The sequence below is a fragment of the Channa argus genome, chromosome 5 (assembly GCF_033026475.1).
Source record: "Channa argus isolate prfri chromosome 5, Channa argus male v1.0, whole genome shotgun sequence".
NCBI classification, from domain to species: domain Eukaryota; kingdom Metazoa; phylum Chordata; class Actinopteri; order Anabantiformes; family Channidae; genus Channa; species Channa argus.
In genome coordinates, this window is record NC_090201.1 from 11,511,089 (window position 1) to 11,532,529 (window position 21,441).

The 21,441-nt window shown below is 37.2% G+C and overlaps 2 protein-coding genes across 4 annotated transcripts in view; one reads left to right on the top strand and one right to left on the bottom strand.

Annotated features, from left to right (window-relative positions):
* Nucleotides 1-123: 123 nt before the first annotated feature.
* On the bottom strand, nucleotides 124-7,940 carry nek4 (NIMA-related kinase 4). 2 transcript variants are annotated; one of them, XM_067504372.1, is made up of 16 exons: nucleotides 7,656-7,940; nucleotides 6,698-6,964; nucleotides 6,415-6,612; nucleotides 6,227-6,334; nucleotides 4,834-4,988; nucleotides 4,467-4,611; nucleotides 3,487-4,155; nucleotides 3,350-3,400; nucleotides 3,053-3,184; nucleotides 2,692-2,856; nucleotides 2,325-2,391; nucleotides 1,980-2,089; nucleotides 1,705-1,787; nucleotides 1,349-1,566; nucleotides 1,133-1,266; nucleotides 124-772 (listed from the first exon to the last, which is right to left on the bottom strand). In XM_067504372.1, the coding sequence occupies exons 1-16, from the start codon at nucleotides 7,740-7,742 to the stop codon at nucleotides 674-676; spliced, it is 2,688 nt and encodes an 895-aa protein (XP_067360473.1). In that variant the 5' UTR covers nucleotides 7,743-7,940; the 3' UTR covers nucleotides 124-673. The 2 variants fall into 2 exon arrangements, with proteins under 2 accessions (XP_067360473.1, XP_067360472.1); XM_067504371.1 differs by having other exon boundaries at nucleotides 1,705-1,790.
* Nucleotides 7,941-10,180: 2,240 nt separating this feature from the next.
* The window catches only part of camk1b (calcium/calmodulin-dependent protein kinase Ib), a 29,871-nt gene continuing 18,610 nt past the window's right edge, over nucleotides 10,181-21,441 (top strand). For both annotated transcript variants that reach the window (XM_067505002.1, XM_067505003.1), the window contains exons 1-2: nucleotides 10,181-10,329; nucleotides 15,724-15,837. In XM_067505002.1, coding sequence (XP_067361103.1) covers nucleotides 15,752-15,837 — 86 coding nt within the window. In that variant the 5' untranslated portion in view covers nucleotides 10,181-10,329; nucleotides 15,724-15,751. The remainder of the gene's footprint in view (nucleotides 10,330-15,723; nucleotides 15,838-21,441) is intronic.

Below are 21,441 nucleotides of genomic sequence, written 5' to 3' on the forward strand. Positions count from 1 at the left end.
CATTTGTATTTTTTTCCTGGAGGACTTACTAAGTATGTGTTATATGCACAAAGATGCTTGTTTTTGGGTGCTTTATTTTTTTGCTGAGGTTAACACTAGACACTAGACAACAGCTATACAAAATTCAGGATTTATTATAAATCTTTAAAATGTTAACATCTAGAGTGCATCAACATTTATTTTATGTATAAAACTGCAATAAAGACAATACAAGATCTATCATCATCAAAGACACAGCATAGTAAAACAATTCTGTTTAGCAATATAAACAAATGAGTGCCCACTACAGCAAGTGCCAAGACATGAAGCACTTTTAACAGGATTCAAATCTTTGCATAGGCATCCTGAAATTGCAGGATCTATGTTACAATCTGTACTGGATTAAAGAACAAAAACAATTACATATGGTCCACTCTATAATTGCAACTCCAATCTGCAAATAAATGAGAATTCACATGTAACCAGGAACACAATAGCAATGCCAGCCAAAGTCACTGGAGTGCTGGCAGAAAACAAATTCATATTAATGAAAAACAGTGACCTATTTTTCCCTTGGTCAGTCAACACCTTCTGTTATACAAGATATGTCAAAAATATTGACTTCCATGACCATGTTCTCCCAAGTGGTGTGTAGAACAAAATTTAAATCCTTGTGTACAGTAGATGTTTTTGTCTAAACCTTGAAGGCCGTATCTTCGAAGAATTTCAGCTGCCTCACCATCACAGCATAAGCTTGGTACTTCTCAACCCCCATCAGGTTACGAAGACACAGCTGCAGAAAACAAAGTGAATACCAGCAGATATAGCAAAGGAAACAACAGGTGAATTCAACACCTAAGAGTTTTAAGCATATCACATTTTGCCCTTTGCAGAGATTATTTACTCCCCATGGTAAATCTATTATGTCAAAGAAATACAAAAGTGTTTTTAAGTTAACATCCATTTGCACATGCCAGGCCTCTAACAAAGTATGTATATGTACACTTTGCTTAGCTTTGTGATTTCTGTTGTGCTTGAGAGTGCACAATATATTTCAGTTTTATAATTTCATAACTTAAGGTTTTGAGTTATAGCAAAGGTTCATTATATAGGATTTTGTATGACTTGTTCTACTTTTTTAAAAAATGTATACTTCTCGTTTGGTTTCATCCTCTTCCTCCATTATTTCCAGCACTCTGTCCAGCAGCTTGACCCCCAGCCCCTTTACCACATCTGTTCTCAGGTGTTCAATGGCTCTTCTTATCTTGGCTGGAACAGATGTGGAGCCTTTGGGAACAACAAACTGGGTAAACACTAGAGCACACGACAGAAAGTGACTGATGACAACAGACAGACCAAAACATCACACCTATTGGTATTTCACCAAGTGACAAGTTCTCTACTTCCTCTCGATTCCTCCCATGAAGCAACAGGGTGTCCCTGTACTTCCTGTTCAGTTTAAACTCTGGCAGTGCACTACACCCTAGTCGGCCTTCATCCATCTGGCTCATGCCATCTCCACAATCCATTTTCAAGGTTTGGGTCATCATAAGGACCAGGTCCTGCATGTCATTGGATTCCATCTTTCTGCAAATCACCCAAGAATAATGAATTAATCAAGCAATATGAAAAAAGCAAATAGTCTAGTCTTTCCTGAACCAATCGTACAAATTGCAAAGCATTATGGTGACTTTATCTGAATTGAAGTGAGTTACACTTTCTCACCTCTCCCCACAGTCCGATCGCTCGGTGGAACTTGTGGATGAGCTAAATTCTTCTTCATCTGACCGTCGCTCCAACAACTTTTCCTGCTGTAATAAAACATTTCTAATAACTGTGAGACAAGTTGTAATGTAAATGTTTGTTTGAATGTCACCATAACACCATCACATTGACCTCATAAGAAGTTTTGTCACACGACTTCCCATTTGGAAAGTGTGACTCCCTTTTTAAAAACTATGAAATACAACTGAATGTTAACTGTTATTGGATGTCGGTACCTTACTGATGTCAGTGATAGAGTCTGAAACATGTCTGGTAAGTGGGGCACTGTAATACTCATCCCTCTTGGTAGTTACATCATAAGAAGACCTTCTTACAACACCAATGCCTGGTTAAAGTATAAAAGAAATCAAAAGAAAAATAATATTCCTTTTTATTTTTGCCGAGCTATAAAAATGAATAGAATATTTCACTTAAAATGTGAAAGTATGTCTATTTTCTAGTGTGACTAAATTTACACATGTATTACATTTTACTGTCATTTCCTCATCTGTGCAAGTTTGGTTCTGTTATCATTGGTTTACTTACAAAGTTCTGGTTTCAATTACAAGACAACAGAATACCTGGTTGACTGGCACTCTCTTGAGACTGCCTCAGTCTTCTCCTCTCTCTGGCACTCAGAGGACGATCCTTTAAGATTAAAAATAAATAAATAAAACATGACATTTTCTGTCCTTTGTGAACTGCATCTGCTGATTTCAGCACAAACACACTAGTCTACCAAGAACATTTTTGGTTTTCATATTATCATACTGGTAAAGTAAAAAAGCTATGAGATTGGAAAACAACAAACAAATTAGTTTTCCAAATTGCTGATTAATCTTGCTATTTCACCAACACAAAAACTTAAAATAGATATTCAGACAGTGACACGTGTGTGCTAAAATGTGGATGTGAACAGCATATACTGTAAATGCGTGAAACTCTAACCTGTGGCAGTGGTACCAATCCATCTTTGCAGGAACTACTTGAGGTGGAGATCACAGCCTCACAAGCTTTTCTGCTTTCTGTGCCTCTCCTTTTACTCTTTCTCCCTTCCACAGCTATGCTCTCAACAGGAGGTGGGGGTAAAGGTCTAGGAGCAGTAGCTTTGGACTAATAGAAGGCACAAAAAGATCCAAATGTTGTAAAAATTGACAGAAAAAGGTCTGTGAAAATATAAGGCTCCCTTGTGTTACCGATGTTGTTCTATTATAATAATAAAGGTAAATTACATAATATAAACAGATTTTTTTCCCTCCAAGTTTATGAATTTCAGTATCCTAATATTAGCTCTTGATTTAATCTTGACCTTGTCCTTGTCCTGATGTCCATGTGTCTGTCCGGTGTCCCTCGTTCTGTGTTGCTGTGACATAGAAAGTTCTGATGGTAAGAGTGGGTTAGTGGTCAGCCCAGGCTTGCTGACTGGTAAGGGTGATTCCTCCTTAAAGGAAAAAGAAACATTTAAATTTTTTACAGTGGCAAAAAAACACAAAACACATTTACTTTGTCCCAACGGCTGCGGGTAGTGTTACACAGTCAGCTTATACCTTATGGCCTTTATACAGGAAGGAGTTCACAGAGTGAGTGCAAAAAATATCATTCTCACCAGCTTTGAAGGAAACGGCTCTAACAGCTTTTCAGTAGATTCTAGGTTGTCCTACAGAGGCATTAATTACAATTCATAAAAATAGACAAGAATATTTCACAAGAAATAACTGAAGTATAATTACTATCCACACTTACTTGGATGTCTGAGGTATGGAGGTGTTGTGTAGGTGTGCTGGTATGAAAAACAACTGAGTCATTTTTATTGTCCACATAATTTTCCACATTGAATTTTTGTGCAGATCTCATGTCTGGGACAGAAATGGCAGCATTATTTTTCACTTCTAGCTTTGATTTCTGCATTTCAGCTTCTTTAAGTAGCTCAATGGTATCATCCTTTGCATCTACGTAGGACATCTGTTTCTCCCCAAAAACAGAAAATGTATCCCCAGGGTTTGGCGTGACCTGTGTCTGAATGTCTAATAACCCATTGGAATCCCTCCTCTTGGGACTTCCCCTACTGCCAACATCCAATACACACTTCAGAGGAGGCTTAACAGGGGGAGGAGGAGGAGAAGGATCAGCTTTTTCTCCTCTGTTGCTGTCTTTGTACACACTATGAGGCACATGTTCATTACCTGCTCGGCAGTGAGACAAAACTACCTGTGGTTTCTCCACCTGTCTCTTTAACAGGTCCTCATGCTCCTGCAATTCAATGTCAATATTGATGTTGCTGATGGTTGTTATTAATGAAAAGCTGCCTTGGAGACCATCTGATGAAGAGGCTTTAGGTGGTGGAGGGGTTTGGATAGGAGTTCTGTCAGTGATGCTGTTACACACTTTATGTTGTTTTGAAATATCTTCTTTCTGAGGAAAAAGGAAAAGTAAGCAAAACCATAACAAGTCACAACATGACATGTCTCTGGCTGATATCAGAACTGAAGAAAATCTAAGCAACCTAAAAAAGTATGTACACAGAACAACTAAATTAAGTTATACTTGCAGCAGAGAAATAAACTAGCCACCACAAATACAATACTTTAACTGCTTACTGTGAGCAAAAAATTATTGTCTATTATTTACTGATCAGATTCATTATATATACAAATATTAAAACCATTTGTTATGATTGCTGAATCCCTTTAACAAACCCGCATTACTATTCGTCAGTTACTTACTCGTTTCACCCTGGCAAGAGGTTCCGGTTGGGGACTTGGAGGACACCTCTCAGGTTTTGGAAGCGGTGACGCCACAGACATTGCATTGTTGGCTCTACAATCACTGCTGCCAATCACAGCTTTCTTTCTTGACTTGGCAGTTTTTCTGGCATGGAAAGAAGAATAAATACAATAACCTAAGAAAAACTCAAAACTTTTTCCCCAATACTAAAATCAACAAAAAACATCTAATAGTAGAAATGTATTTCAGTTAGCATATAAGAAAAATCACAGAAAGAGACAAGTGACCATTAGGTAAAGTTTTAGCATGAAATTAATAACTTTTAAAAAATTCTGAACTCCAAGTTTTGCTGTAAGTTACACCTACTCTTTGGTGGCCTCGAGGAACATGGCTATTTGTTTTTTGATGTAGGGCTGTCGGAGGACAACTTTAACATCAGGCCTGTCTTCAGGTCTCTTGCACAGCATGCTCTTGATCAAATCTCCCAGCTGGGAATCATACTTACTGGGCATCTGTGGCAGCTGGTGGAAAAACCAGAAGAGTCTGTGCTTGCGTACAAACAATTAAATTGATGTGTGTAAATAGTTTGATTTGAGTTTCTCAAAAAAGGAAAAACAATTTAGTGGAAATACTTGATTAAACTTTGCATATTGGAAAACACCTAATTCTTGATCTTTACTGCTTTCATAATAATAAAAAAATCACACTGTACACCACCACACTGTTTATAAAATGAAACACTCAAGATGTAAGGAAAGTGATGACTTTCAGCTATATTCGAGAGGTTTGACAAAAGTGTTGTGATATCCATTCAAGAATTACAGCCTTTTACATACATTTACCCCGATATTTGATTGCCTGAATTAATGATTATAGGCAAACAAATTATGGACATGAGTTTCTCATTACTCCATTACTATTCAAGCAATTAAAAATCTTGGAGCTGGTCTTGAGTTTTACATTTGCATTAGGTAGATGTTAAAAGAAAATCCCAAAAAAGGGGTCTCAATGCAAGTGAAGGAGGCCATCATTAACCTGAAGATAAAAAAATAAATCTACAGGAGAGATAGCAAGAACATTGGCCTATACAACTGTTTAGAATAATAGTGCAAATTAACTGGCAAATGCAACAACAACAAAACAGATGGAAGACCACAGAAGACAATTAAAGTGGATATCAGCAGAATTATGTCCACATTGAAGAAGAACCAAAATCAACATCTAGCCAAGTCAAGAAGACTTCTAAGGAGGTAGAAGTCTCATCATCAAGGTCTACAGTCAAGAGACGGCTTTATGAATAAAATACAGAGGCTTAACAACAAGGTGCAAACCAGTGATAACCATCAGAAACAGAAAGGCCAGATTAGACTTTGCCAGAAAACACCTAAAAAAACAAATCCCAGTTCTGTAATAGGTTCTTTGGCCTGATAATTAATTTGTATCAGAATAATAGGAGAAATGTATGGTCTCGTTCATGACTTCCAGACTTCAGGCAGGGATTGAAAGGATTTTTATGCAACTATTAAGGGCCATTATTATGTTTGTAATTGTGATAGTTTGTTCTACTATTTATGAGCCACCAAAAATTAGGATTTCGTCAAACCCCTTCATTTAAAGCTCAAAATCTTGACGTCACATCTTGAGTGTTTTATTTCAAATTAATGGAGGGATGTACAGAGGCGAAATGCCCAATAACGTTATCATTTTAACAATATATTTGTTACAATATTTCTGGACTACATAATAAGCTAAAACCCACCTTTCCTTCTACAATGCGATAGACCAGTGAGTTCATGTCCTTGCCATTGAAGGCATGTTTAAGTGTGGCCATTTCATACACACAACAACCCAGGGCCCATACATCTGACTGGAGAAAAAAGAATGAATTGTAAAGCAGTCACTAATTACAAATTAACTACACATAATAATAGCAGATACCTCAAATACCTTGTGGTTATAGGGTTTATTGGAGAAGAGCTCTGGACTCATGTAGTATGGTGTACCTATGAGTGTGCTGGCCATATCATTCTGGTTCTCCAATACCCGTGCAATGCCAAGGTCCCCAACTTTTATGATGTTTGTTTTTGTCAGAAAGATGTTCTGTGTTTTAAGGTCTCTGTGAAGAATGTTCCTCTCATGCAGGTACTGAAAAAGCAAGATCAAAGCAGTGACTTTAAGCCATCTTTACCTGCATAAATATGCTCGATTTCAGTACTATATAATTCTGTACCTGGAGTGCCATGGCTATCTGGACAAACCACTCCACCACCTGTCTCTCAGATAAGAGTTCCCCCTTCTGCTGTTTAAGTCTATGGTAGAGGTCACCACACTCACAAAAACCCATTACAATGTAGAGCTGGCAGTCATCTCCTTCCCAAGACTCTTTGTATGTTACAATGTTAGGATGTCTCAGGTGAGACAAAAGCTGAGCCTCCTGCTCTGCTGCACGCCGTTCCCGCTTAGAGGAGGTGGTTAAATTCAGCTTCTTTATAACATACTGAAATAAAAGCAAAATGCAGAATCACTTACACAGGATGCAAAAATTAGAAAATGTACCACATTTGTAACCTAAGACAGACCAACATGAAGAACTAACATGATAGTAAATGATTGGATTTGAATGCGTTTTTGGGAGTCTTTCCTTGATGAATTGAGGGCCGTTGTGAGGAGACCATAAAGCCCACTGAGGTAAAGTTCCACTTTTGACACCATGTGATTTGAGTTTATAATGTTGTTCAAATCTATGCTAATGTGAGGCACCACGAATTGTAATGGTGAATAAAAAGTGTTAAAATTGGCTTTAGTAAATCAAAATCATGTGAAATTATTTTAGTGCAAGTTAATAAATGCAGATCACGGGTTCATAACCCTCTGTAGCTGATTTTTTTCACATGTAAGTAACGGTATAAATGGGCTTTTGGTTATATCTTCCCAGCACTAGATATTTTGGAATTATCAGGTTCACTAAGTCCATAAATCTTGAACAATAACTTTAAGAAGGCTACAAGTGCATAAATAACTCGGTGAGGTTTTAGCTAACTTTACGTTAACGTTAGCTCTACCCTTGTATCGTCAAGCCTGGTGAGTAGGTGTAACATTTCCATAGATAATCATTGTTAACGCTAACTAAAAACTGCTACTGTTGGCTCTTGTTGGAAGTATTGAACCACATCCTTCTTGTTTCTCACCTGTTTTCGGTCTGTTTTGTGTTTCACCAAGTTCACCTCTCCATAGCTCCCCTTCCCAACGACCCTGACGAACATATAGTTATTCATCTTTCTTCAAAACTCATCATAACGCGAGCTGAAACCCTCAAACGTTACACGACACTCGCGGTGACATTAACTGTTTATTATGTCCCATAATCCAGCGATAAAACAGCGGCCGAAACATGAAAAATCTTACTGGAAATCGTCGCGTTAGACGAGTGCCAGAGATTTTGAAAACGCAGGAAATCAGTGGCACTCGAAAGTTTTTCGTCACTAGGCAACTGGCAGCTCACTGCCGACGACGTCAAGAGGGTCAACAAACACAACTGCGTTTACGTCACAGCGCCTCCCAGCGCCTACATTCACACAATTTACTACAGGAATATTTTCAAACACAAATGTACTCTAATTCTATACTTACATTTTCTTTCATTGGTCATCGGAAGCATTGGTCAAAGCTGAAGTCACATTTCCAAAGCTCTTCACACAGTCAGCAAAACAGTAGTCCATGTGGAGCAAACAGTGAATCATTTTTTAAGGTTTTCACAATGTTTTTTATTTTATTACAGGTTGGTGGAGAGAGAAGAGTAGCAGTAAGAGAGAAAAAAGGAAGGAGATGACCAAGAGCTGTGGCCAGCTACTGAACTACATCATGCAGTACAATAAACCACAAAATAAAAAATAAAACACATTGTCTGTAAAAAAAAAAACACTGTACCATTTAAAATAAATTTTACTTTTATCAAAATGTCCAAGTAAGATGTCTGTTCAACTGTGAATGTCCCAGACCAGAGAGGAGCAAACATTACAATGTGTGCAGCCCTCTCTAGTGATCGTTTGCTTTTGTACAAATCTATCAATGGTGCCTACAATACAGAGAGCTAAGTGCTTTCTTGGATGACCTCCATAATCCACTTTTGCCAATAGGGGAGAGAGGTCAAAGGGCAAGGAACACAACATTTGCCGTTGTATGGGATAATGTGACTTTCCACCACTGTGCTGCAGTCACTGAATGTTTGCTGCACATCCTAGCATCTCTGTCTTTTTCTTGCCTCCATGATCCTAGTCTATAATAAAATACCAATTTAACCCCCCCAAAAAAACATTAAAGCTTTAAAGATACAATGTGTTTTATATAACGCTCTTTGCTGTTAGTATTTTGTAGTTCTGTGTCTTAAGAGTGACAGTGTTTGCTTCCTGAGTGAAACCTGTTGCAAGTGTTGTGGCTGAATGAGCTTTTTTGAGAAATGTATGATTTGTTTTGCTGGTGAAAGAGTTTTGGAGGTTAGATGAACTGTTTAGCTGAGATGCATGTTTGTAATGCAGACGGTGTGAAGAGTTTTGAAAAAGTAGTTTCACTATTGACCAATGTTTGTTAGCAATTTAAAAAAACTGTTAACCTTCCAGGCAAACTTGCATGACTAATATTCACTGCAGATTATTCATGCTTCTACCCCCTTCACAAGAAATGCCCAATGTAGGTGTGTCACTTTCTTAAACCAGCACAGTTTCTTAGAAATGATCTGTTTTTACCTGGAATTCTTTTCTTAAAAATGTAGTGAGTCATTTACACATAGAAATAAAAAATCTAATTTCTGTGTTTGGATTTCGACACTATATTTTCCAGTAAGACTGCTCTCTATGAATTGTATCTTCCCAAATATTTGTAGTACATGTGTAATAGTATTATTGAAGCCTTTTTCCATTTGCCAGTCTGCCTAGAACTTTTGCACTTAAAAAAGATGCATTATTTATCTGTCACAAAATATATATCAAATAGTAGCCTACTAGTACATCTAGTGATTACAGCATAAACATCACATCACAAAAACAGATACATTAGACACACATAGTGCTTTAATACAGTAACATAATATAATAGTCCCCCCAAAAAACAATGGTGTGGGCTACTTTGTGTCAGTGAAGAGTGAACTTCCAGTCTATAGCATTTAAAACAATTAGCAATACATATGATTTAGTTTTACGTTTCAAGTCTACAGTTTTTGTAAACTTGACATGAATCTGATGTTCTGTTGTTTCCCACTAGATGGGGCACTAAACCACCACAAACTGACACATTAATCATCATTTTATTCTACCATATTTTGAAGTAATCTTAGAAATTAATAAATACATTTAATTCTATATTTGATTGGAAATGTTAATAATTCAATAGTAGCTAAAATAATTATATTAATTCATCAGAAAATCAGGTTTTTGTAACGGCTACTTTTACATTTCAAATATCAATTGTATTAAACAAAGAAAGCTCATTATTCAATTCCACAATGGGAGGGATTTGGTCTATCTACATGAATGTATGAACTATTTTATCATTATATAATTAATAACCATATTTTTAATTACTTTGTTATTAAATTCTACACCAAGTTGAGCCATTGTCATAGCTTCACGATGACACCTCCAAGTACAGCGCTGGAGTCACGGAGAGGCGATCAATGGCAGAAGTAGAAGTATTTACCTGGTCGCCACAGCTTGGGCGCTAATTGGTCCGCTAGTCGCCCTGCCCTGCTGTGACGTCAGGAGTAGATCTACTGGTGCGGTTGCCAAGTGCAGATTCAGGATAAGAGCGCTCCGAGTTGGAGAGAGACGCGGACACGACTGTTGGACTGTACCGACTCGAACATTTAAGGTAGTAACGACTACTGCTACACTGCAATGACACAAACTTTAAATTCGACTCCTCCGCGCAGGGCAGATAGATATTAAATCTTGGTTTTGTGCCAGGGTTTTGACAGCTGTTTTTCAGACAACATTTCAGTGAATACGGATGGCTAACGCTCACAGGAACTTCACAAGTTCCCTTTGCATCTTAATATCTGAGACAAACATGCATCTCAGCTAAACAGTCCAAGTTGGTTAACGTTTGCTAAAGAAAGTTTTTTCCTGTTTTGAGTTTTGAGCTATAGCTTTAGGGTTACTGTGGGAGAGGATGTTGAAGTTAACTGAAACAGTCGGGTTTTGTGGATGCACTTTCATTGACATTAAGAGGACCTCTATGTGGCTGAAACTGTAGTTCCGAAGATCGCACTGGCATGGTTTATGTGGCTGAGTTTTACCCAACTAGTCTGCCTCCATACAAACCAATATAATTCCACTACACTATGAATTAATGCAGGCTACATCAAGCTGATACCTCCTTGTTGACCATCTACAAAGAACCTTAGGGTTGAGAGAGCTGTTATTGACAATCTCTAGCAGAAATGCACCAGGGTTATCAGGGTGTGTAATTATCCACAGCTTTCCGTGAACACAAGTGTCCTAGGTATTTTTACTGTTACTCTTCCCTCATTTTTCATTTCCTCTTCCCTATTTCTGTTTCTCCAACCATTTCACTCTCAACTCACACAGGCCTCCTTATCTCTTGTGTTTATAGGATCTTGTAAGGTAAAGTCTGCTTACCAATTGATAAGCCCCGTTTAAGAAGAGATTTGCTGTGTGTCATTGACACCAGCTGACCAACAAAGCTGCTGTTCATAAATCTCTCAGTTTGCCTGTTAGCCAGTGTTTGCGTGTAGTTTTGGATGTGCACCGTCATGGAAGACAGTCTGTTGCGTCTATTTGTTAATGATGTACATTTATTTTACTCGTCTCCCTGTTCATGCTTTTAGACACTTGGCTTATGAAGAAACACTCAACCACTACTGCAGCGACCTGGAATCTTTGTCAGTTCAGCTGTTTGACCCGAATCTTTTTTATCTGTCATACTAAAGATATGAATGGAATTTTGTTTTACATTCCAACCCCAGCCCAGATATCCAAACAGACAATAGTGCCAACAAAAACAAATGTTAGATGATTGAGAAAATGATTACTCTCTTTCATAAATGAAAATTATGAGATAATATCCAGAATACAAGCAGCTGAATGTGCTCACCTTTGGTCTTCGGTCCAAATCTTAGATTGATAAGGAGGGGTCCTGCCATCTGCAGCTCTGAAAGCATTAAAGGATTAAAGACACAGTTTTGCATGTGTCCAACAAAGCCCAAAAAAGAAGTATTAAATTCATTTAAAGAATCTTTTTGGCTTTCACTGAAGTCACTTGACATGACTTTGTCTTTGTTTGTACTTTGGCAGCCGGATTCTCCTTAGTTTGGATCTGTGCCATAGATTGTCTGCAGAGATATTAAATAATAGCAGTACATGAGAGCCAAATGCAATATTTGTCATTGTTTAAAGTCAAAAGAGAACCATCTGGTAAGTGTTGCACTTTTGTAAGTGTTTTACACATGCTACAAGTAGTTTGCTGATAAGATCAGTTTGCCCAAGTTGTAATGAAACTTTGACATCAGTTGCTAATTTGGTCTGTTTATATAGTCAATTCTAGGTGTGTATGGGTATATGAAAGTCTTGACAGTTGTTTTAACAACATTGCACTAACTTTTACACTCAAACACCGCAACAAAATGTAGTTTTGTCACATTTAACTGTGGTTGTGTGTATGTGTGTGTTTCTTTTGTCCACTGCAATTCACAGAAATGGGAAACCAGTGAGTACTGCAACTATCTCTGTATATACGTTGAACAAGGGTGAATGCTGCATGTTACATCATACCAAGGGAATGTGCATCCCCTGTTCTCAAGCCTTTTTGATCCTTTTGCTTTTTGGATTTTGAGCAGCGTATCTTCCCCTGGCCAAAAGTCATGTCATCAGTAGACATGGCACTGCTGTTTTTGGCCTTCTTCATGCTCATACCTGCATGTGTCTCCTTTACTCTACATTTTCAGAACTTGCCCTTATCTCCCCCCCTTTGTGTCTTAAATTTGCTGTTTATAGCATTTGACTGTTTAAAAAGCAGACCCCTGATGCTAAACTCTAACAGTGAAATGTGTTTTTTGAAACGTAATATAAAGTCGCTCAATATAAACTATAAGCAGATGTTTTTGCCACTGGAGAGAAATCCCAGTGTTATGAAAGAGAATTAGGTGCATATTGTTATTTCCTGAGTAAGCAGTTGCACTACATGTAGACAAGCAGGGATTGATGCACTAATAGTTCTAAACTACTTTGATGTTCAATATCACCGATTCACACTGCATAAATTAACATAAATCTCTTTTTATGAGCAAGGTGAGATGCTACAAACAAGCAATGACTGTTAGGTGTTTCACAGTTTCACCCTCCTAAAAATGGCCTTGTGCTGTTGTGCTTACTTTTCCCGTAAACATTATTTCACTTTAAACACAACAACTCTGATGTCCTGCATCCATTCATCATTTAGTTATATGAATTAAAAATTGGCCTACTCTGTAAAATGCCAAACAGACAGTTTAGCAGAGCCTGAAGTAGCTGTTGAACGTTTCTATTCTGAGAAGATGAAAAAAATATCTTCACATTTAATCAGAATTTAATGGAGAAAAGTGAGTAAATCCTCTGATTAAAGAGGCTAAAACCACAAAATGATGCTTAGTGAGTGCTTAATCAGTGATTGGTTGCATAATTATGGTGAACATCTTCTGGATGGACTAGCTAAAACCTGTCACTACCAGACATTACAAAGACTAAAGAATCCTAACATGCCAGAAAATAGAATAACCAAAATCCAACCAAAATGTTCTGTATTCTTTTGTCTTTGTTCTGATGATTTGTTTCAGTAAAAACATTGGGAGAAAAATCATGCCTGGTAATGGATCCTCAGTTTCCACAGAAAGAGACTGGTGTCAAGTTGAAGATGTACTCAGGAATAGAATTACAGTCTACTATGTATTGTCTGTTATGAGACTCCAGGAGGAGAGGCTGCAATACAGCAAATGAACCTGCAAAGTTTTCACACACATTTGACTTTACTTCCTCTTACTGCTTCCCCTAAGCATATCACTTTGCATAGTGTATTTTCTTGTCTAATTTAGTTACACTTCCTTGTACTTCAAAAGCTTTAAATGGTAAATAGTGGAGGAAATTATGCCCTAGAGACTAAGAAATATGCATTTAAACATAACTGTGAGCTTTATTGCTGATAATACTGTATAATGTAGGATACATTATTCACAAACTGAAAATGATCTTAGTACAGGACAAAATACACTACCGGTGACTTTCGATGGCATTTCTAATTAGACAGCACCTCATCTATAGACAACTGGAAATATAACTAATAAATTATTTGTACAATATGTAATAATCAAGTTATATTATCACTGCTTCTTGTATATTATATTTTGTTCTAATCCATATCTAAAAACTACATACTTTTACTTTTGTATGTGCTGTTTTTTTTTTGTTTTGTTTAACAATAAACATACTGTAACGAGCCATCAGAGTGATCAGAATGATTGCCACATGTCATTAGACAGTAAAACACACATTCTCTCACTATGAAGCAGACTTGTGACATTTGTGAAAGTAGTTAGAGACCCATTTTGTGTGTGTGTGTGTGTGTGTGTGTGTGTGTGTGTGTGTGTAGGTGTGTGTGTGTGTGTGTGTGTGTGTGTGTGTGTGTGTGTGTGTGTGTGTGTGTGTGTGTGTGTGTGTGTGTGTAAAATTGAAAATACAATATGAGAAACTTTGAATCGTATGGTAGTGTGGTGAGTGTGTGAACTTCAGTGCAGCAACAAGAAGCTATACTTTCGAGGTGTCTGGTAGTCAAGTGGTTGTAGACATGTACCATGTCCACCTGACGCGTGGACCTCTGTTACATATCATACCCCTCTCTCTCATTTCCATGGTTTCCTTTGGACTGTCCACTATCAAGTAAAGGCACAAAAAGCCCCAGTTATCTTTCACTTAATGACATTCAAACGCACAGTTCAACACTGCATTTAGTCTAAACTAATTTGGAGTTTATTTACTATGTCATTATGTCATCATTAACAAAACTGCAATGTACAATCCAGAACAATATGTTACATCATCTCATATCGACAGACTGTGAAGTTGCCAGGCAGGCAGCAGGAACAGAGGAGGAGTGAGGCATGTTGATATGAACAGGGCTATTTTAGTCTTCAAGGCCTTGAGTTAAACACACTTTCTGGGTTTAGATGATAGCTGACAGCACAGTCCTTTGTGATCACTTCCACTTCTGAGAGTATGGTGTGGACAAACATTTGAATGTTACCTTCTCTTCCGAACAAGTGACAATAGGCAGAAGTATATTTATACTTTCAGTCTTCGCACACCATTGTATTGCTAAACTAATTTACATATTCTCAGTTGAACATTACAGATAAGCTAACATGTCATAAACATTTAAGTGTCTGCTGTTCTTTGCAGCAGTGTATTTATTAACGCAAACTCCGTGATCAATACTATTACACATACAGTGAATCAAGCACTAGGACAAACATATGTCTGCTGTTTTGAGGAATTGGTAAGCTTGGCTTGTAGGGTTTGGATTCAAACTTATATATACTTCTACAGTAACAAGTTTTCTAGAGTCAAACTATAGCTTACTTATTAACCTACTAGATATGGGTCATGACTTTTACCCTTTTCTGTCATAAATTCTACATCTGTTGATTCTAAAGATATCAGGACATCACTTTGTTTCAACAAATCCTTCTAAAGAAAAGACATCCTTTTCAGACCAAATTCCGTACACGGCCTGCCATGTTCAATTTTCAAATTTCCACAAGATTATAGCAATGTCAAATGAAAGTGAAACACAACCAGTCTGAAGTTGCCACCGCAGGACTTACATATTATATATAACAAGACGGTCTCATGTTTAGCTTAATAAGTCTTTTGGCATAATAGATAAAATGCTTCCCGAGTGTGTGCTCTATGTAGTGTCTTATATGTCATGTTCTCTGTAAAATTAATATTGAAATGCAAAATTTAACTGTATTCATTCGCGTGATACAAATGCAGTTGCCTGTGTAACATGATGTTTATCAATAGTTGTAGCTGACAAACTAAAAAACAACTGTTAAATTTCCCATGATTCTTTCACTGGAAATGTAACAAAATACTTTAGAAAATATGAAAATGTAACATTTTTTTCCAACATAAAACTTGATTGGGTATGACATTTAGCTTTGAAACAAGTTTTAATAACCACTTTCTTCCTTATCTTCTTTTCCCTCACTAGTATTGTTTCTGACCATAACAACAAAAAGATGCCACTGGGTGAAGAATGCCATGCCTGGAAAAAGAAGACCACAGACGTGAAGGAGAAGTATGACTTCAAAGACATCCTGGGAACGTAAGTGTTTTATTGCCCCCACCAAAACCTCTTGTGTTTCACCTTTGCATAAGGTCTTTTTCACACTCTGCCAAACATTGCTGCAATTTGAATGAAGGGTTTATGTTTTTACACGTTTAGTTATGCATTTAATGTGTATTTGTTAGCTGGGCTTTCAGATTGATAAAATACAGAACATTTGCATGGGCTTTGTACCTGAGCCCACTGCTTTTGAATTGAATGGTATGACATTGTCATGTAAGTATTTGCACAGATAATTTTTGCTGCTAAATGACTGGGACCCTACTTGGCAAGTAATTATTGTCAAACTGCCCTCTGTGGTATATGTATAAAGTATATTATTTGCTGGTGCTTGTCTCAAGATCAGCAACTGGCATCAATGCCATTTTTCTGAGGCGTTACAGCTGTTTTTGTGCTTTAGTACAAAAACACAGACACTTCTACAGACCCACTTTCTTTAAATACACTATTTAAAGCACTTTAGACACCTTTATGCTGGTGAAGGTATACATCTTATATCTGCTCAACATAATTGTTTTACACGAGGAGTTCACTAGATGTGTCCTAAGAATTATTAAAGATTTGTAGACATTTCTCTTAGGATAATGCTCCAAACACCATTTCTTTGGATAATCACAGAGACATTTCCCCTCAGGTCAAAGATCAGCCGCTTCCTGCTTGTCCATTCAGGGGTCCCCACGGGGGAATGTCTTTCGCACGTTGATTTGGCATGAATTTAATTTTTTTAATGCCAGATGCCATTCCTACTGCAACCCTCCCATTTTATTCGGGCTCAGGAGCAGCACCCAGATGGCTGTTGGTAGCTGGCCAGGGCCACACCTGGTGGGCTGGGATCAAACCCACGGCCTTCTGCATTTCAACCCAATGCTCTACCAGTGAGCCACCACGCCCCCACATTTTCCCTTCAAGTAAATAGCATTAGTTGGAAGCAATCGGTGTATGTAGTTAAATGCAATTTAACACAAAAACCTTTTATATATATTATATATAAGAGCAATATAATATTGCCTTTTTAAATTGGTGAAGCTTATAATGTTTAAAGCTGTGTTTTTTTGCCTCTTTTACACAGTGTCAACAAACTAACCACAAAGCCTTAAACTGAGAGGCTTATATGTGCTCCATTGCTGCTACATTAGAAATGCCTGTAAAGGAAATGCAGGTCACAATGAAAGCACCACTAAATATACAGTCTTATAAATTACTACAGAGCTTAGTCAATGCCTTTGACAGTGTCAAAGAAAACAGAACATGATACACTAAAAGAGTTGTTGGGCTGCTGTATTGGGTTACAATCAGTACAGATGCACTTAATAAACTGAAAACTCTAAAGGATCTCTCAAAGGACAAAGTCCCAATTAACTTAATCTAACAACTCTACAATTTAGCATTTTATTTCCAACACCCTATTTGACATTTGTCCTACCGATAGTTCCAGTTTTGGATTGTAGCTTCTCTGCCACTGTGTCACACTTCACTCTGTGTTTATGTCTGCAAAACTAGTGGTATATGGGTGTGAGACACAAGTTTGATTTTTATTTTCAAGTGAAGTTTTTAGTTTCGTTTGTTGTGATAGTTTTGAAGTCAGCACATTTGGAAAGGAGAACATTAAGGCATTAAGTAGCATCAGTAGTTGTTTCCAGTTTGCTGGGACCTGCCGGGCAGCTTCATTCAAGTGTTTTGCATTAGCTTTAAAATGGAAAATGAAGGAGTTGATTGCTTCGTTGCAAGGCGTTGTCAGGTTAGATCTTATATCAGCAGAACATTCTGAGGACAGCATCACAGCAGAATGCTGATGGGGTATTTTACCCTGTTTTGAGTGACCTGTGTCTTTGTGCTCTGTGTCTTCTTTTGGTGTTTTGCTTTTTTTGGTGCCTTGGAATCTGTCTAAAAAGTCTCAAGTTTTGGTGTGCGTGTGTGTGTTGTATTTACTACTTAGTTAGGGCCAAAAAATCTTTTCTAATTATGGTTGAATAGTTATAGTTGTTTCATTTTGTTTAAGATTTGGCTTTAGGGTTCCAATTGGGGTTAGGTATGTTGTGATGGTTAAGGTGCCAGGAAATGCATTATGACATTGTAAGTCCTAACAAGAACAGAAATACAAACCTATGTCTTTGTATGTGTATGTGTGTGAATGCGCATGCATATTTTTATGTTTTTATGTCTAAAAATGATCGTGGTTAGTTTTTGCTGTGCACGATGGCAGTCCTACTGCTTGTTATCTGTCATCATACTAGTTTGCAGTCAGTGCTATATTTATGCAAGTGAGATTAGCAGACTGGCAGAAGCAATTTGGACCCTCATTTGTTCTCAATTTAAAAAATTGCTGACAGTACACAGCCGTTAAATATAGGCTCTTTTAATCCTACTACTCTTTAAGTTATGGATGCAGAATATCACAAGACAGGATGTTTATCCAAGGTGTCTTACTCAGAATACCTTTGACATACACCCATATCCTTGTTAGTCCAGGACTAAGTTGTGCGATCACCAACTGAATTCAAGATGAAACCTAAGCTTGTATTGTGAGTTTATTAAACCTCATCTCATTCCAAAAGCCACACTTTCCATTTTTCCATTTTTCCAAAATACAGGGCAACACACACAATATTTAACACAGACATTATAGTATTGCTTGGGAGTGAGTGATAATGGTGACATTGTAATAGAACTAAAAGACTTTCAAATTTGTTATTTGGTTACTTCCAAGTAAGTAAAAAAAAAATCAATATGTATAGGTAAATTAATGATTATTACATCGAGGGAAGTTGTACTGTTAAACTGTATTAGCACAACTGCTTACACAAAAAGCCTTTCCCATCCTTTCAGCAACTGTCTTTGTCAGCCCCTCAGTTCTCCACCTGCCCCTGGTTTGGTCCAGAGCTTGTTTATGGAGAGGTCACCAGCTCACTGCATCACTCAGCTGTGTGCCACATTCATTTGCCATTGCTGGGTTGTTGTCTTGGTAACAACAGGAGACACTTTCCATAATGGACTCAAACAGTCACTATGGAAACAAAGTTTTTGATTTGCTATTAATAATTCACCATTGGGTGCATATGTGTGCATTGTGCAAGAGACAAACCCTTTCTGTCTTTTGCGGGCAAACGCAGATAAAATTACACACACATTTCTCTATAAATGTGCATGTTCATGTTATTGAAGCCTCCTACACGTTCTATACTTTGGCCATGAAGGAAATGTAGTGTAGTGGTACAAGTTACCTCACCATTAAATTAATCATAAGAATCCATAAATAAAGTTAAATTGTTTCTGCAAATATTATAAAGTATTCCATAAAAATATTAGCATACAGTGTCTTTTTTTATGGCTCATTAGTCACTGGCCTCTGCCAACATAGTATAAAAAGAATTCTCTTATCTCTACTTTCAGTAATGTAATGAAATGTGTTCAGAGCATGAAATATCTTAATTTAATACACCACCACAAGCAAATTCTAAAAATTACATTTGATTATGTAATCTTATGTAATAAAAGGCTACTTTTAACTACATACCAGTGACATATATGGGTTTGGACCCTGAAGTCCCAGCTGCAGCCACATGTTTTTGTAATCAAAACAGATGGGGATTAATAATGCAGAAAGGCAACAGCAACTGCAATCAACTCAAATCCTCCCTTATCTTCTGTTCTCATTTCTGTTACTTATGTTCCTTATGTTCCTTTCTGTCACTTTATATTTGTTTCTGTTTCTGTCAGACCCAGCCCAAAAACACATCCCCACTCTCAGAAATCGAACTCCCTTTTGGCTCCCCTGTTCCCATCACCTGTTCTCTGTTTCCTGATTTCTCACTGTGATGGCTGTGGAACAGTGTGTCCTGCCACTCTTTAGTTTTAGCTGAAATTAAAGCTTTCATTATACATGGATGGGGACACACAGGCACATATAAGACTAAACCATGGATCCTTTTTATGGATATTGTCAATAAGCTGATTAACAATGATCTTTTACAATGAAATTGTTGGTAGCATTGAAAATGCACATATCACAATTATTTGCAAAACCAAAAATTTATTTTATCAAACTTTGTAATTAACACCCTTTTATACCATAATGAATGACTGTCCCCTCGCCTGTTTATAGTTTTCAGAATATGTCATGTGTCATCTATGTCATCATCCAAACATGGCTGTTTATAAATTCACTGGTCATTTGGAAAGCTAATAATGATCTTTTTGTATAGTACTGGTGCTCTGTAATAAGACAACACAAACCATTTTTAGCAGCAGTTCTTTTTCCACAGCAAACCGCATTACCAGCTTCCAGGTCTATGGCAGATTATTAGGAATAAATATTGTGATTATTCTGTTTTTTTTTTTTTTATTATGCTGTAATTTGCTGTTGAATACATAAAAAGTATTACCTCCAGAATATATGTAAGTAGTAATGTAAGTAAATATGAATCAGAGGCAGTTTGTGAAATAAATTTAAATTACATTATTTGTTTCACACTGTTACTGCATTGTCATGTTTTTTTCATTGCTGCTGTTTAGATGTAGATATTTTTACTTAAATGCCTGGAAACAGCTCGGTTATTCTTTGGGGTTTATTTTGGATGTTTTTTTTTTTTTTTTTCATTCATCGTTCCCACACTCAGCTGCCAACTTCAAGATTTCTTTGCTGATGACAAACTGCACAAATGGGCCATGTTGCCTTTTCTGACATTTAAATGGCTGCACGTGGTCTAATGCCGTGAGCAAGTAAGAGGGACATTTTTTTTTAACATTTTCAGCCCAGAACACATTGCAAAACAGAGGGGCCCGGAACAACAAGAGACAGAGTAGAGGAACATGATGTAATCATCTAAAATCGTTAGGCCTGATGGATTGTCAGTTTCAGTGATGATGAATAGTGACCCACTAGCCCCTGCCATTGCTAGTGGCTATATTTCAGTTGAAGTGGGTGTGGGTGTGTGGTTGTGCATGTTTAGGGGATGGGGGTTGTAACAAGGTTTTTTTGTTTATAGTTTGTTCCTGTTACTTCCTGAACTGTTGTGTATGTTCCTGAGCACATAATATATGCTCCTAATTGATTGCAGAGAGTTTTTTGTGCATGATGATTTCAGAGTGAACTTATTTTCCTCATTTTCTATTTATCTTTAGTCACCAAGAAATATGAATCACCCATGGTTTTAGCCCTTGGTATTTTTATTAGACAAGAAAGTTCAAGCAGTATAAAGGTTCTTGTTGAAGATTTATATTTGTCAGAATTGCATGTTTTAATCTTATAAACCTAGATTCCATAGATGATCGATTTTTTTATTGTTTTATGATACAGTAATTGTCGGCTGCGACACAATCCGGTAGTCAAATAAGAAACCCTTCGCTCCACTTGTTCTCTCACATTCATGTCTTTTGGCAACATTACACAGGCTTTAAAAAAGCTTTGTTTTTCTGTCCGAGGGCACTCTGCTCCTGAGTGAAAATGTTCTGTAATGCCACTTTCATTCAGGTACTTGTGTGTTTGTCAATGTGCAAAAGTGCTTTCATTCACGTGCTTGAAAATGAGGTGATGAAAGGCTACAGGTTGAGTGACAAAAGGTTAGACTTTGACTCTGTCCAAGT

Excerpts from the sequence above, each read along its gene's own strand:
- nek4 (XM_067504371.1), bottom strand. The coding sequence starts at position 7,742 with ATGAATAACTATATGTTCGTCAGGGTCGTTGGGAAGGGGAGCTATGGA. Across the intron at positions 6,335-6,414 it reads ATAAACCCTATAACCACAAG|TCAGATGTATGGGCCCTGGG; the intron begins GTATTTGAGGTA and ends TTTTTTCTCCAG. Across the intron at positions 2,392-2,691 it reads GATTGGTACCACTGCCACAG|GATCGTCCTCTGAGTGCCAG; the intron begins GTTAGAGTTTCA and ends TTAATCTTAAAG.